The 15,543-nt window shown below is 34.5% G+C and overlaps 2 protein-coding genes and 1 non-coding gene across 3 annotated transcripts in view; 2 read left to right on the forward strand and 1 right to left on the reverse strand.

Moving 5' to 3' along the window:
* LOC137931582 (fatty-acid amide hydrolase 2-A-like) overlaps positions 1 to 2,117 on the forward strand; it is a 45,295-nt gene extending 43,178 nt beyond the window's left edge. The window contains exons 12-13 of the mRNA XM_068775025.1: positions 833 to 1,027; positions 1,861 to 2,117. Coding sequence (XP_068631126.1) covers positions 833 to 1,027; positions 1,861 to 1,950 — 285 coding nt within the window. The 3' untranslated portion in view covers positions 1,951 to 2,117. The remainder of the gene's footprint in view (positions 1 to 832; positions 1,028 to 1,860) is intronic.
* Positions 2,118 to 7,529: 5,412 nt separating this feature from the next.
* On the forward strand, positions 7,530 to 10,951 carry LOC137931617 (inner nuclear membrane protein Man1-like). The gene is made up of 2 exons (XM_068775072.1): positions 7,530 to 7,619; positions 7,699 to 10,951. Exon 2 carries the CDS (start codon positions 7,707 to 7,709, stop codon positions 10,005 to 10,007), a length of 2,301 nt encoding a protein of 766 aa, XP_068631173.1. The 5' UTR covers positions 7,530 to 7,619; positions 7,699 to 7,706; the 3' UTR covers positions 10,008 to 10,951.
* Positions 10,952 to 14,751: 3,800 nt separating this feature from the next.
* TRNAF-GAA (transfer RNA phenylalanine (anticodon GAA)) lies at positions 14,752 to 14,824 on the reverse strand. Its single transcript has one exon. It is a non-coding gene; the product is annotated as a tRNA-Phe (tRNA).
* Positions 14,825 to 15,543: the final 719 nt, after the last annotated feature.

Genomic DNA, 15,543 nt, shown 5'->3' on the forward strand with positions numbered 1-15,543 from the left:
CTGAACCCTAGGATCAAGAACACACGTGAACTTGGAGTTATTTATAATTTTTTGTACGGTTCTCGGAAATTCTTACCGTGTACTATCTCGAACTTACTAGAACTTTACACGTAGTATAGATAAGTGTACTCCCCATGACGACAGTTCAGTATTTTTTTCGAGTAATAAGATTAAGATCTACGATCAGTGATACAAAGTGATTATTTGGCAAGTTATTTTGACAGTGATTTCTTGAGCGATTTAAAAGCGATGTTTGGACTAAGCGAAAGTATACTTTGTGTTAAAGTAGGGTGACCATTTGATTTGTGAATAAAGGACTTCTAGTGAACCAGTGGTGTTTCATTTCGGGTCAGAACCCATAGTACGTAACAATATAAATCCGTCGAAAATTTTAAAAATGTTTACAATTTTAAAACACCTAAGGTCCAAGAATTAATTACATATTTAACCCTTAATAGCCTAGAGTTTCAATTTTGATACCAATCTTTTAAACCGAATGTTCACATAACAATTAGTTTTTTTTATAGGTTGGCTGTACGTATTTTACTGTTGTATAATATTCTTTCCAACGAAATTAAATAAAAAATCTTTTTTTCTCTTCATCTAGACCCTCAAGCAAACACAGTAATATTTAAAAAAAATCACTTTCGTTAATAAGGCTATTAAGGGTTAATAAATTTGTGTTACAGTACGATTTTTTTATATACTCATTCCCCCTGCTGTTTGGAACAGGGACGTTACAAAGCAATGTTATTATTTTTTATCTCTTTCTCCTTTCCTTCCGTACAAATTCTTTCTCTCTCTCTCATTCTTCACAATGGAATTATCACAGAGTACGTTGGGGTCGGACGGAGTGCTATTGTACCCAGCGCACTGCGGCGTGGCCCACCGTCACGGACGCGTGTTTGCCAGAGCAGGGGGCGTTGCTTATAGCATGCCCCTCAATGTGCTCGGTCTGCCCGCTGTCGTCGTGCCCCTCGCAAACACACGCGCCCCCCGAGACACTTCACTACCCGTAGCCTTACAGGTACCAACACTATATATAATATTTTAAGTATTTCAGCGGCTGCAACGCTTGTCCACACGCCTAAACATACGAAACACGAATTATTGTATTATGGTGATCGCCCAATTAATTAATAGTACGCAAAACATTAATCCCTAGTGCTTTCTCGCTCGCACAGTGCCTACACGCAAACCTGAGCGTGTTCACGCACCCACGAGTTGTACTACGCAAAATGTATAGATATAGCGGCAAAATAAAAAAGCCACATGAAGCAACAGAAGAGAAACAAGAATCAAATCGATTAGCAATATTAAATACAGTGTTTCTTATACGTTCGACGAACTTTTACTCAACGATCTATCCCCTACAGTGTGCTTGCAAACTTACATCAAGTTGTTTGATTCTTTAACAATATAAATATGAATATGAGAACCAGAATCAGCTGAAGGATCACACTTAGGGATCCACGAGATCAGTAATGGAGTCTCAGTCTATGTGATATAAAACTCGAAGGCTCCACTGCCTGTAATATAGCATATACAGGCTCTATAAAGGTTGTAGTCATTTCTAGTGCTAATGTATTGTACACCCTATCAAAAGATCAATGGTAACAGAAATATTAGATTCAAAATTCGAATTACAATATATAAATTTATTTTTTACTATCTGTACAGACTATATAATGTCTAATAGAAAAAGTATTTTTTATAGTAATCACTTTATATAGGGTAATGGTAAATAGGTGAAAGAGCCTTAAATCTTTTTGCAAAATCAGAATTACATCTATAACCTATATTTATCCATCATTGATTTTGACACAGATTGTGAAAGAGTATGTATATCTTTTGTTCCAGGTGATAGCGGGTCCGTACCAAGACCGGCTTTGTTTGGCAGTAGCCAAGCAGCTGGAGGTCGGCTTTGGAGGTTGGAGGCCTCCACCATAACTCCAAAGACCAGCTATATCTTCTACATTGCAACAACACGCTTTTATACTGAAATCTATACCCATAGACACGGCAATAACATTGAATATAGAATAATGTAATTTTAAGGTTCCTCTTGAAGGTATATGGCTGTATGGTATTATTGGGAAAGAATTTTATATCACAACTGTACACAATCTCCTCTATGACACGTATATACACATATCTAATAGATTCAGGCGTTACCTCGTGGAATTCCATCCTAACTAACAAAGGGACTAATATATAACGGAAGTAGCTGCGTATATATACGTTTATAACGCGATTTCACGTCCCTCGTATAACAATTGTCCCCATATAACGCGATAATATACCAAATTACGTTTTACTGTGAAAATTATAGTGATTTTTACGCTATTGATGATTCAAAAAACCCAACGGATTAGCAGGTCGAAGTTGCAATGGGAAGGTCATAGAATATTTTCCGGCCACAAGGTAGACAGACTTGTTAAAATAGTCTGAAGACGCCGGAGAAACCGCATTCAGTCGGTCCTATTGGAAATCTTTGAGATATTCATACGTTTGGACATTGTGACCCAAATGTGTTACATATTCGATGTAGATTTAAAGATTTAATGAAATCAGGCGTTACCTTACGGAAGTCCATCGTAAATAAGAAAAGGACCAATATTTAGCCACTTCCACGCATGCAGTGGTAGTCGTGCAACAAAGCGCACCGCCCGCCAGCCCGCTGATAAATGCGTATGCGGCTAACAATGCGAATCACACAACTGCCACCGCCAAATTACTCAACACGTGTTTCACCCCTCCACGGGGCATCTTCAGGAGTTATGTTACACCGATTAGTGCCAAACACAGAGACTTTGCACTTTGTTGCACGACTACCACTGCATGTGCGGAGGTGGCTAAATATTGGTCCTTTTCTTACATAAATTTAAAGAGAAGTTAAACGTTCAGTTATACACAACGCGCTATACGGGGACATTTGAGCGCGTTATACGAGATATAAAAATGTGGATCATGTAAAACAACTTGTGTATATCAACAGAAAAATACCAGAAGAACCCAATTCTAAAGAAACTAGACTGAACTCTCTCATAAGGCACACTTCAATTTGAAGCGACGAGGGTTCCAAACATGGTCTGATTGGAGAAGAACCCATAGCAAACACAGACACTTTGTACTTTTGTGGTCACTTTAATATCATTAAAAGAGTGGATAAGATTTTAAGTTTAGTCAACTTTTTAAATTTAAAATAAAATAAACGGGAATGAACTTTTTCGTATAACGCGAATCTACCGCGTTATAGGGGAGATTATCGTACACATATAAAATGATTTTTTTAACGAGCCGAATGAGCTTCGAAAGTTGTAGATGGAAGAAAGATATGTGACAGAAGTCCACGAAATTACGCATATCAAGAAACAGATAATAAAGAAGGAAGGAAGAATATTTGTACATATTAATTCTATATATTGCGCAAACGCAGTAGTATGACCACACGAGGAAAGTATTGCAAATTAAGTTTTGTATAAATTTGTTTATTATTAATAAGTTAGATTTTATATTTCGATTCATTTTATACAGGATGTCCCATATATTAACGTCAAGACTAACTGGTGTTATAAGGCAATAAATTTGAATGCATAGTTGGACAAAAAACAATATATTATTGCCATTATGAATAATGTTCAAAAAACGGTTATTCATTTACTTTTTTTAAATGGCTATAACTTAAAATATACTAAAATGATTATACGTGTAAAAGTATATCTTTTATACCTATTTCCGAACACTGTGTAAAATAATCACTCTAAATTATGTTTTATTTATTTATTTCTTCTATAAAAGTTCAACAGGCCAGATTCATGGCAGTACAGTCTGTGAGGACAGACAGTAATAACTTATGTTATTATTATGTTATTTATTATTTTTGAAAGCATTGATGTTTGGATGACAAATGAGCCAATCAAACCCTTTAAAGCCTTTTTACATCTATAAGCAGTAACCCGGCAAAGATAATTTTTAGGAAAAAACTAATCTAAAGTTGACTTAAAAAATAACTATAAAATATGCATACTCCAGAAAATTATTAAAATAATCATTGATTTATTTATCAAATTTTCTGGTGTTCACCACGATCTGCCCTTAAACTTAATCAGCTTGACATCAATTTATAGAATATCCTGTGTAATTGCAAAATATTTATTAAACTGGTACCCCATATAGACGTAAAAAAAATTTGTCCTAAGTATTAAAATAAAAAATATTTTAACATAATTTTAACTTTTTTAAAGATTTTCGTAAAAAGCTTATTTTAATATAACAAATCTGTTATGACTATGCATGCATATACAATAAAGTTCCACACCATGTCATAGACCTTTCTTTTCTTAATTATATTTAAAAGTATATTAATAATAGTTTAAATTGATGTAACAGTAAAAACTCTCAAATGCTTTAAGATTTTTTTAATCAATTTTTACTTATTTTAGAAATGTGTGGGGCATCGTTTGTTGACTAATTAAAGATTGTCAATATTCTTAAATTTCAATTTAAAATTAACACAAGTTAAATTTCTCAAGCTTTCTCATGGACTGACTAAACTGAACGTTTTGTATTATTTAAATTAAATGCTTTTTGCAGTGGCGTAGCTAGAGGGGGCGGCCGCACCAGGCACCACAAGTAGGGAGGGGCACCAAATTTGAAAATATTTTTTTTTAATGATGAATAATGAAATGTTAAAAGAAAAATGAAAACCATTATTTAAAGTAAATAACATAAAAAGAATATCAAATTTTACTATTTTTGTGCTAAAAAGTTGTTAAATAATATGAACATAAAAAAAATGAACGGTTACAAATTATAATATACACAGTGTTTAAGCCTTTCATTCGCAAAACAAGTGTTTTTTAAAAGGGCCCTAAATGACAAAATAATAAATTATTACATTATTGCAAGATTAGAAAATGTGATTAATGACTTTGCAGGCCAAAAAGCGAGGAATGTTCGTTTTTAAATTTTTCAATAAATTTTATTAAGATCTAATGTTATTTTATATATATATTTATTATTATTTTGAACCAAAAAAAATATGTTTTAACTACATTCTGTTCTGAATTTTGAAATTAAGAGTGTACTCTTTAGGGGGGGGGGGGGCACCAAGCCCTAATCTGCCCCAGGCCCCAAATACCATAGCTACGCCACTGGCTTTTTGCCTATTTGAATTGTTTATTTATTTAATATTTTGAATTGAAATATATCATATTTTGCAATATTTTTTGCGTCGATATGGAACTGGCGACTGTTATGTTTGACAATTCAATGTCACATAACCTGATCATTTATAATCTGTTGAATTGATCTGTAATAAAAACTCTTTGTTAAAACAATTTTTTTTCCAATGCTAAAAAATAACAAGGAACACATATTTTATAGCATAATGTGGAAATTTAAATATACATTATGTGAAACATTTTTTTAATGTAATATTTTTTATTCGTTGTCTATATACTGAATGTGTACTTCAATTTCAATATTTTCACTAATTTTCCTCACCTGTTAATATCCTATAATTTCTAACAGTAATATAATAACGATTTCTTATTTTTTTTTTCAGAATGGTTGTTTTTTGAAAACTTAATATAGTATCGTTAATAATGTCCATCACTATTTAACAGACTTTTAATATGGTATTGCAAAATGGAGAGATACATTTTAATAAAAATGAAAAAAAAAAGAATTGCTTAACATATAACAATTAACATAATCGATGTTAGCCTAAACGGCCATTTGAGAAACACTTAAACACAAAAACCGTATTTATTTACCAGAGATCCGTGATAGATGGAGCTTCTTTCAAAACTCACCTTATCCTTATTTCTTTTAAAATTTTCGATAACGTAATAAGTGTAAATCTGCAAACTTTACCTTACTTAAATTCTGAATTTATTTTAGAGTAAAAATACTAATATCGGTAACTATTAAAAAACTTCAACAACAGATTAATATATATTTTACTTAATTTTGTGTTAATTGTTCTATTTATTTCAATCTGTATAAAATTCATAAAGATTTTGTCTAATTTCGTAATAAAATTTATTAATTCCTTTTCCCATCTTGACTAAAAGAAATATTTAATCACTATAATATCAAATTATTACATAATAAACTCAAGGGAATTAATATATCATTCCCATTATTACAACTGATTCATATAACGAAATCTGGCTGGCTAACTCAAAATGGCTGCACTGTAAACTTTCAAAAAATAATTGCCACTTTTATTACTATTTTAAGTTGGCAACATTAGTGCATACTTAATATAAAATGCTTATAAGTATTATAAATAATTTATTTCCATGTAGAAAAATATTGAAAAATATCATTAATACATATGTGCCATTAAAAATTAATAATTGTCTAAGTGTCGTTTCCATTTCTTTGCCTCGCGAAAACCTTGTTATAAGATTATCATTGCATAATTGTTCTATGTACCTATTTAAACTAAAGCGCAAATATTTTATACTTTCCTTTCAAATATAAATATCGTATGTAATATGATATGAATTGATATTGATGGTTAATATTTATTTTCTATTTTTCTACTCGCAATATTTTGTCCAAACGCCATGCGCTGTGACTTAGATTGGTGTTAAAAACTTTGGGTATTGTTTATACGTGTACATGCTCTAGGATAAATGTAATTTTGTTATTTCTAAAATAAATTATGTCTTATTAAAAGAGTTTTATTAACCGTGCCATTAAAAATTTAACTTTTATTTGCGTAAGATAAAAATTGAAAAATCTTAATAAGTTAAATTTTGGGCAAATGGTGTGAAATGTTTATATATATATTTTCCACTACCCAATGCAGGAGTAAATATAATCAACATTACAAAAAATCTTGTACAAAATTTTGGTGCTACTTTGAAATCTTACAAAAGTACTCTAGTAGCACTGAACATGTATTCCTTTTTATATTTTTTTCAACATTGCATAAAAATTTGGGACGCCCACAAATTTATCGATCACTTTTTCTAAACTGTAACTGTTCTGTTATAAAGAAATACGGCTTAGAATATATAAAACGTGGCTCAATAAAGCTATTGCCTATGTAAGCTACCAGACAATTGCTTCCAGAATAGAAGAATCAAAGTCTGTCTCCAGAAAACATATAACAAAACACTAATTAACTTACTTTTTACTTTGAAACTAAGAATACTTTCCTATTTTCTTTCTTGGGTATGATTTTTACAAAAAGTGATATTTTCCATATTGCAATAACCAAAACAATCTTTTGTTGGCTCTAAGATAAGACAATACAGACAGTTAAAATTTTTATCGTAGTATTGTTTACACAAAATATCAATAAGCGGGGAATGATATTATTAGAGAATTTACAGTGTTCTACAAAATAATAAAAAATACTTAAAAATTTTTGCGTATTAGACGTAGTGATATAATTCAATAGTTTAATCTAAAAATTTATTAAAGATTATTAACATTTTTTTTACCTTTAGTACTTAAGTAACAAAATTCAAATATAATTGAAATGGCAACATTGTCGATTGTATGTAACGACGTTCTCAGCGCGTGCGAGATGACGCGCCGGTGAATTTTTATTTTAAAGACTTGACGTAATTTTTATTTCATGCGACGATATTAAGGTGAAATACATTGTTTATATATAAATCAACAAGTGTTATTGTGTAAGAAATCAGACTAATCGTGTCTGTTTTGTTGTAGCTTCTACAATGGCCGATCAAGTAGATTCAATGTCAGATGCCGAGCTTCGGACCAAACTAGCCGAGCATGGGTTTCCGATTATGCCGATTACTGCTTCTACAAGAAAACTGTTGGTGAAAAAGTTGAAACTGGTTTTGGATAACAAAAGCAAACCCCGCAATAGTGTCGACAGCAAGGTGGAGAGCAGGCGTACACTGGCGCGTTACTCTAGCGGTGAGGAATCTGACTTAGATTCATCTAGTGTGAAGGAGAGACGTGACAGACGCGCCACGACGGGTGGCTCTATGCTACCGCCGGCCAGCAACAAAACCAGTCGCCCGCCTGCTAGAAAGAGCTCGCCCGCCAAACGCGACTCCGACAAGGCCACGGAATCAGATGAGGAAAAACCTCCAGTGAGCATACGAGAAAAGGTTAAAACCATAACCACACGTTCAATTAAACGCACTTACACAAACGAACAAGATGATTATGAAACTGGATCGGACAGTGATGTGGACAGCGACAAGAAGACATCCACGCCGTACAGAAGTAACTCCAGGTCCAGTGACTACATTTCCAGTACACTACCCACTAATGATGCAGCCACTAGTCCACCTAAGTCAACACTATTCTCCCGTCCGTCTATTTCATCCAGTAACTACACATCAACAATCTCATCTTCGGACCATCTCAATTCAATAAGATCTCGGCTTGGGTTAACATCATCTTTAGCAGACAGACCATCTGTTAGTAATTATACAGCAAACTATTCAAGTACTTACCAGCCCCCGGTGTCTTCAGTGGATGAGGTGGAATCTCCGTATTTAAGTAACTTCACTCGTCGTTTGTCTTCCTTGAAAGCAGATCCCCCTAAACCTTCTGCATTCTTGGACCGGGATACAAACAATGGAAGTACAGTGATGCCCCGTAGATCATATATAACTGGTGTCTCAAGATCTGATGTTGTTGATTACAAATCGGCTAATGATAAGAAATTCTTAAAGAATAACCTTGTATCTCTCACCCTTGTCATATTGGTCGCTCTTTTTTTTTTTTGCTTATCCTTTATGTATCTAGTTAAGAAGAATGACATAGCATCTGTGGTAGACGATCAGAATAGTCTTATTCCTATTTGTCAATTAAACATACCAGGAAACAGGCCAGGCATCAACTGTGTTCCCAGAGAACATGTCAGCTATGCTAAAGACCTTATGAAAGTCATTCACCCGGAGCTTACATCCAGGATTGCATTATATAAATGCGGAAAGCCTGGTGCTTACCCATATTTAACAGAGAAGGAAATAATTGATATAGCAAGCATCCGTGCTGAGACAGTGGACATTAGCCAGTGCCGCACTGATCTGAACAATCTGCAAGTGCTGATTGTTAATAACCCACGATGGGGCCTCTCTGTTGTACAGTTGAAGAATTTGTACACTAAGGATGTAGATTTCACACCTCTCTCCTCCATTGAAAGTGTTGTACAACAACGTAACAAAGGCAGTTTGGCTATCACCTTAGTAGATCCGTCCACACCCATATCCTGTTTGTTTGTGAACACCTTGTATTCAGCAGGATCTACTTTCATTATTGTGGGGCTAATCAGTATCTTGATTCTGGGACTTCAGAGATACTACAAGTACTATGTAAGATGTCAGAAGAAGAAAAGCGAAGAGATATACTCTATGGTCGAGCAGATAATAGATATAATATCCCAGGAAACGGAGGACAGTGGGGAGCCATACATATCAGTTGACCATGTCCGTGATACTTTAATATCTCCACAGAATAGAGAGAAAATGGCATCAACTTGGGATTCTGCAGTTAAATTTATACAGAAGAATGAGAGTAGAGTTAGGATGGAAGTTCAGTCAGTGGATGGTGAGGATTGCAGGGTTTGGAGATGGGTGTCACCTCATGGCAGTCCTAAGCGCAGTGCTGCTTGGCAGGGTCAAGCATTTGAGACTCAGGAAGGATCTGTGAACAATTTGACTGTGACGCCATCACCATGCCTCAAGATAAGACATATGGTCGACAAGAACGATAGCAACCCGGGCCTGCGTGCGATCATCCAGGACGCGATCCTTGAGAAGTGTGGCGACCGCTGCAAAATCCTGCATGTGGATGTGGAGTCCTGTTGTGTGTATGTAAAGTGTGCGTCACCTGCAGACGCCGGCATTGTGTACCGTAGCCTCCACGGCTGGTGGTACGAAGGCCGCCTCATCACCGTCAAGTATCTGCATTTGGAGCGCTATATGCAGAGGTTCCCCAACTCGCCCTCAGTGGGCCCCTATTTGAAACCCTCTCAGAAACGCTCTTGGGAGGAATGAGGAGAACAAGATCGCGAGGCAGGCACCGAGCTACAAAGCAGGACAGAGCACCTCTGATATCATCTGACTGTTGAATTCTTGAGAATGCTCCAACTTCCGACAGGACGTCTTTAATTATTTTCTTTCTTTATTTTTAGTGATAAGATGACATCCGCTTGTGTTAATCCAGTGTTTTTCAATCTGCTTTCAAGCTTTAAAATTAATGGCCAGAGAAAACATGTAATTATTGGGAAAAACTACAATATATAGTAAGAATAGCCCAATGTTTTAAAAATTTGTGGAGTGGTGCATTGGACAAAACATATTCAAAGGTCTTGTATCTAATATATAGCTCTTTATTTATAAATAGAAAGTTAAAAATGTTTTGAAAGCGTAAATAGCTTTTTGTCAATGGCCAAAGGGTTGCTAATATTTTAACCAAGTGGGGAGTTGAAATTTTAAAAGATTGAAAAATGCTGCCTTAATAGAATGCAAAAAAGGTGTATGCTGATAAGTGTTCAAAATTTTTATACCTTATAGGAATATTTTTCTTTGTAATTACTTTTTGTTTCGTAACACTTTTTTCTTTTTTGACTTGCGTCACTATATTGTTAATGTTTAAAATGGAAGATATAGAGAAGCTGCCACGTGTCTGTATGAACTAGTGGTTAAACAGCCTTATTTGAAGTGGCACCTTGTAAATATGTCATCACAAGTTTCGATTTTTTCCTTTTTAACTTTAAGATTGAGCTGGAGCCGTCTGTTACTTGATTATACTGTTTTTACAATGGAAATTGTTTTTTTTTAATGTGATAGTTTTAGGAATGAGTGAATTGCATGGTATCTTGAAGTCGAGCGCCTTAGTGAACAAGATTGACATTAATTTTACTCTGAGTACCTCTTACTAAATTCTACTTAGTGTTATAACATGGGTTGATTTTCACTTTTCAATAAATAATAGCAGAAAAAAAGCTCTTTTATTTTCCGCCATTTTTCTTGCTGTTTGGTTTCGGATGAAGTTGATGCTGTTAGCTCGGGGCCTTTTACAGCTTCAGGGTCTGTGAACTTAAAAAAAACAGAAGCTGAACAGGCGCATTCCAGGTGTACGATGACGTTCGCACGTAGTAAGCCGCTCTACCCGAGTAGAGCTTTGTAGTGTTGATGTTGTGTATGCGGCTTGGGACGGCAGCGTGGATCACAGGCAAGCCAAGGTTGGATCCGGATTCAACCTCAGCTCGCCCACTCTGTTCGCGGATAGATCACCTAAAAACGGGTGTGGAGTAGTTTTGTTCTATTGTGAAAGACGCGGTGTCCTGTGCGACGTGTTGCATATTGAGTGGTCGCTGGTGCTCTGTGGTTAGCGCTTGCGGTGCGATGGTAACCCTGTGATGGACTTCCATTTTTCTGACATTTTTAACCTTTAACAGATTAAGAGATAAAAATTGTACAATTAAACTAATTTGGAACCCATAGACTATCATTTCTCAATCTGCCTTTATTACATTTAATCTATATAGCAGGGTTGACCAACCTGCGGCTCTTTGAAGGATTGCCGATTAGCTTTTTATTTTTTATTTGAATTTTTAAATTACTATCAACAAAGTTTATGCACTAAATTTTTTAAAAAAATTGTGGGAATATTTTGTACTTTCATGTTTACAAAAAATATAATTTCGTTGTATTTTTATATATCGTGTACATTAAAATGCGTATTTAATTGCGGCTCGCAAAAATATTTAGATTTTGCAAAATGGCTCCCGCCATCAAACAGATTGGAATCCTCTGCTATATTGGATTATTTACAATCAGTATTTTTGTACGTCATGAGGATAATGCAAGAGCCAAATTTGATAGTTACTACAATCAGGTTGAACCATCTTGTAATAGTATCCTTCAAGTTAAAGTTACATGGGTCCAGTACGCCCTGATCTTAGAATAGCCCACAACAAACTCGAACATATTATTTTTATCTCTCACCAATATTGTTAATACAGTAGTAATGGTAATTATTTTTACGTTTTGTAATTAAAAAGAATTCACACTAACTGGTTTTTATTTACAGTTTTTCGCTTATGTTGATTATTATTAAATTTATTACATTATAATTTAGAGACGATACATGAGTGTATTGTATTACCGTTAACAGTTGTCCACATAAGAATTATAAATTTTGTTAAGTAAGAAAAGGACCAATATTTAGCCACTTCCGCACATGCAGTGGTAGTCGTGCAATGAAATGCACCGCCCGCCAGCCCGCTGATAAATGCGCATGCGGCAAACAATGCGAATCACACAACCGCCACCACCAAATCACTCAACACGTGTTTCACCCCTCCACGGGGCATCTTCAGGAGCTAAAGCTGCTTAGCTCCTTATTTCATTGCACGACTACCACTGCATGTGCGGAAGTGGCTAAATATTGGTCCTTTTCTTACTTAGGATGGACTTCCGCGAAGTAACGCCTGATTCCATTAAATAAATTTTATTAACCATAGAAAAGGCTCAAGATCACCCAGAGAGCAATGGAGATGGCTGTGCTTGGAGTTTCGTTGCGAGATAGATTTGTATAAGAACCAAGATCATCGACGTAACTTGAAAAATTTCTCGTCTGAGGTCGTGCAACCAATGGCCGTTTGGACCAAAAGGTTCGTGAGTGGCAACCACGAGCTGGTAGACGCAGTGTGGGTATGCCTTCTACTTCGTGGACTGACGATATAAGTCCGATAATGTACTCTACATTAGTTTAACCCTATCACTTAATTGTTGAAATGATGTACGTTACATAGATACACAAAAAAGGTTGAGAAACACTGCTCTAGATGTTATTAATTGCACAAACTGCTTCATTTTTAAGCATAAAATTGGCATCATTAACTGCATCAGTATTATCCCATAAAGATAGATAAAGGCCGTAGTGCTTCTACATAAACGTAAACTTCTAGGTAGAAGGAATTTAAAAAAAAAACATGGAGACATCGACGCTATAGAGATGCGTTCAAAATACATGTCAATTTTAAACTTCTATTAAGACTGCGTTCGGAATAATTTTATCGATTTATTTTTGTTTTGTTGTGGCTAAAATGCATCCGTTGCGGTTGACCGATTTATGTTGGATTGACCACCCCCATGATATTCTTTTATTAGTATTTGTTATACTATCTACTAGACCAGAACCTTTTCAAACATCTACAGCTCCACCAGCGATGACTAACCACGAAACTGTGTTTGAGAAAGAAGACTCTTTTGCGTGCCAAACGCACCTTCCGTCCCTTCACTCACAGGCTAAGTGGCCCAAGAAGGAGTGGTGGATCAAGTTTTTGGCACCGCTGTCAAATATTATTCAACAGGATGGTTATTTTCTCCGTGGTGTTATATCATGGAGGGTAGGATGAGCAGTGATGCGTTTAGAAGTAGAAGACTTTAGATGTAGGTAAAGGTCCTCTATTCTAATTTAAATGAATAGTGTGTGAAGTAGACCGCATTATTGTTCCATACGGAATGCTTCTATTTGTCAAAATTAAATGGTTAGTTGTATAATATTACATGTAAATACAAATCACTAGCACACTCTAAATAAGAAAAAAAAACACATGATCATTAAAAAAGATATTTAAAAAAAAAATCACATCAATAATTTAAGGCTTTTATTAATATTCTTATATTCTCAATTTTAATACCTTGGGTATGCAAGTACAGACGCAATGTCGATGCTTGTCAATACGTGTTTGTTCCTGTTCGAACATGTTCATGCGTAGTCGGGCCGCCGTATGACAAATATTAATACGGCCATTAATACTGTGCACTGTATTTCATCATTATTGCTCCAACTACTGGACAATGCAGACGTGTTTAAAACCTAGTTGGGCTGTCGGTCTAATAAACGAAACTTCGCAATATATCTCACATATATATGTGACACCACCATGTATACATCAGTGACGTCAGGATTTTATATCCACGTTTATTATATATAATAAGTCATAACTCAAACAAATTATTTATATAGCATATTTATGTGTAATATACATACTATTTAATTATAGTGTTTACCATGTATATGTATTAATTGTTATATGTTTACCATATATTAATTATCATTCAGTGTAGTGAATTATTTGCGCTTTAAAGGGTTTAGATTTGACGCATAACAGAAATTGTAACAACCTTAGAAGTGTTAAAAGATTTAATATAAGAACATTATAATCATATTTTTTTATAAATAAGTCATCAATAGAAGTTTGTAAGTATAAATGTCCACCTAGATATAGATGACATATAAACGCGCCATCTTGGATTAAGGTGCGTATGGAACCTTCGCAGTTTTAACTTGAATAATGCTATTAAGATTAATTTAATTCAAATTTCAAATTGGACTCTTCTGGTATGATGTTGATTTTAAATAATCCGATGATAAAATAATATAAAGTTCATAATTGTTGATAAAATTTTAAATTGGCTAATTAATACAATTTTTATAATCTGTGTTTATTTGACATTATCTGTTAAAGGTGACAAATGTCAGAAAATTGGCGGGAAAAAAGATTTAATATGTTTCTAGTTTCTATCAAATTGAATTCTTCTGTTATTGTGATGACGTTTACAAATGATAGTGGTATGAATAAATAAATTTTTTATAATAATTTTAGCAATACTAAATTAAATCAAATGTAATTAAATATATAATTAATAACCTGATTTAGTGTAAAATATTATATTAACCTTAAACAGACATAACACAATTTTTAAATAAACTTAAAAAAAGTTTTGCCGAAACCCGGGATCGAACCAGGGACCTTTAGATCTTCAGTCTAACGCTCTCCCAACTGAGCTATTTCGGCTATGATAATGATGTCCAAAAAAGGAGATCGGCTTACTATATTCACAAATAAAAATGTTTATCTTTTTATTATTAACATATTAGGGTGACTGGAAAGTAATGTCGCTTTCTTAAGTTAAATTCTCATGACTACATATTGAAAAAATGTTTATTTCTAATCAACAATATATTCACCTTCGTTATCCACAACCTTTTGCCATCTAGTATACAAATCAATGCCGGAACGGTAAATCGTTTCATATTTTTTTTAAATAATGTGATTTTATAGAAACAAATGTTGCGTCTGTCAATAATAAAATGGTTAAATAAAAATCGTATTGTTTATTACTCTTCACAAATAGAATATTCATTTCACTTTTGGTAAATTAATAATTTTAACCTGGTTTATATTGTTGCCAAGTGGCATTTGCAGATTCCGAAGGTTCCTTAGAACAGGGGGCAGGAGGCGCTTAACCTATAACCTCTTCCAAGGAAGAAAACCTCTAGGAATCCCTGCGGCTCTTCTGGCAACTATAGGATTGGCAGGCCAGCGAGCTCTTAGATCACTTAGGCGGACTTTCCAAGGAATTACAAGGTTTAAGGCCCCACGAAGAGATTTTAGCCTGGTCTGTCACTTCTAGAAAATACCCGTTTCAACTCATGCGTGCCCGGGGTATGAACCTCGCGCTCGAAGAAGTGGTGGAAGTTACTCTAGCAACGCTTCAACGATCCGCGGGTTGG

This window comes from Battus philenor, unplaced genomic scaffold, assembly GCF_028537555.1.
Source record: "Battus philenor isolate CCGP_79_NKW_IND1 unplaced genomic scaffold, ilBatPhil1.0.hap1 SCAF_8, whole genome shotgun sequence".
Classification (NCBI taxonomy): Eukaryota; Metazoa; Arthropoda; class Insecta; order Lepidoptera; family Papilionidae; genus Battus; species Battus philenor.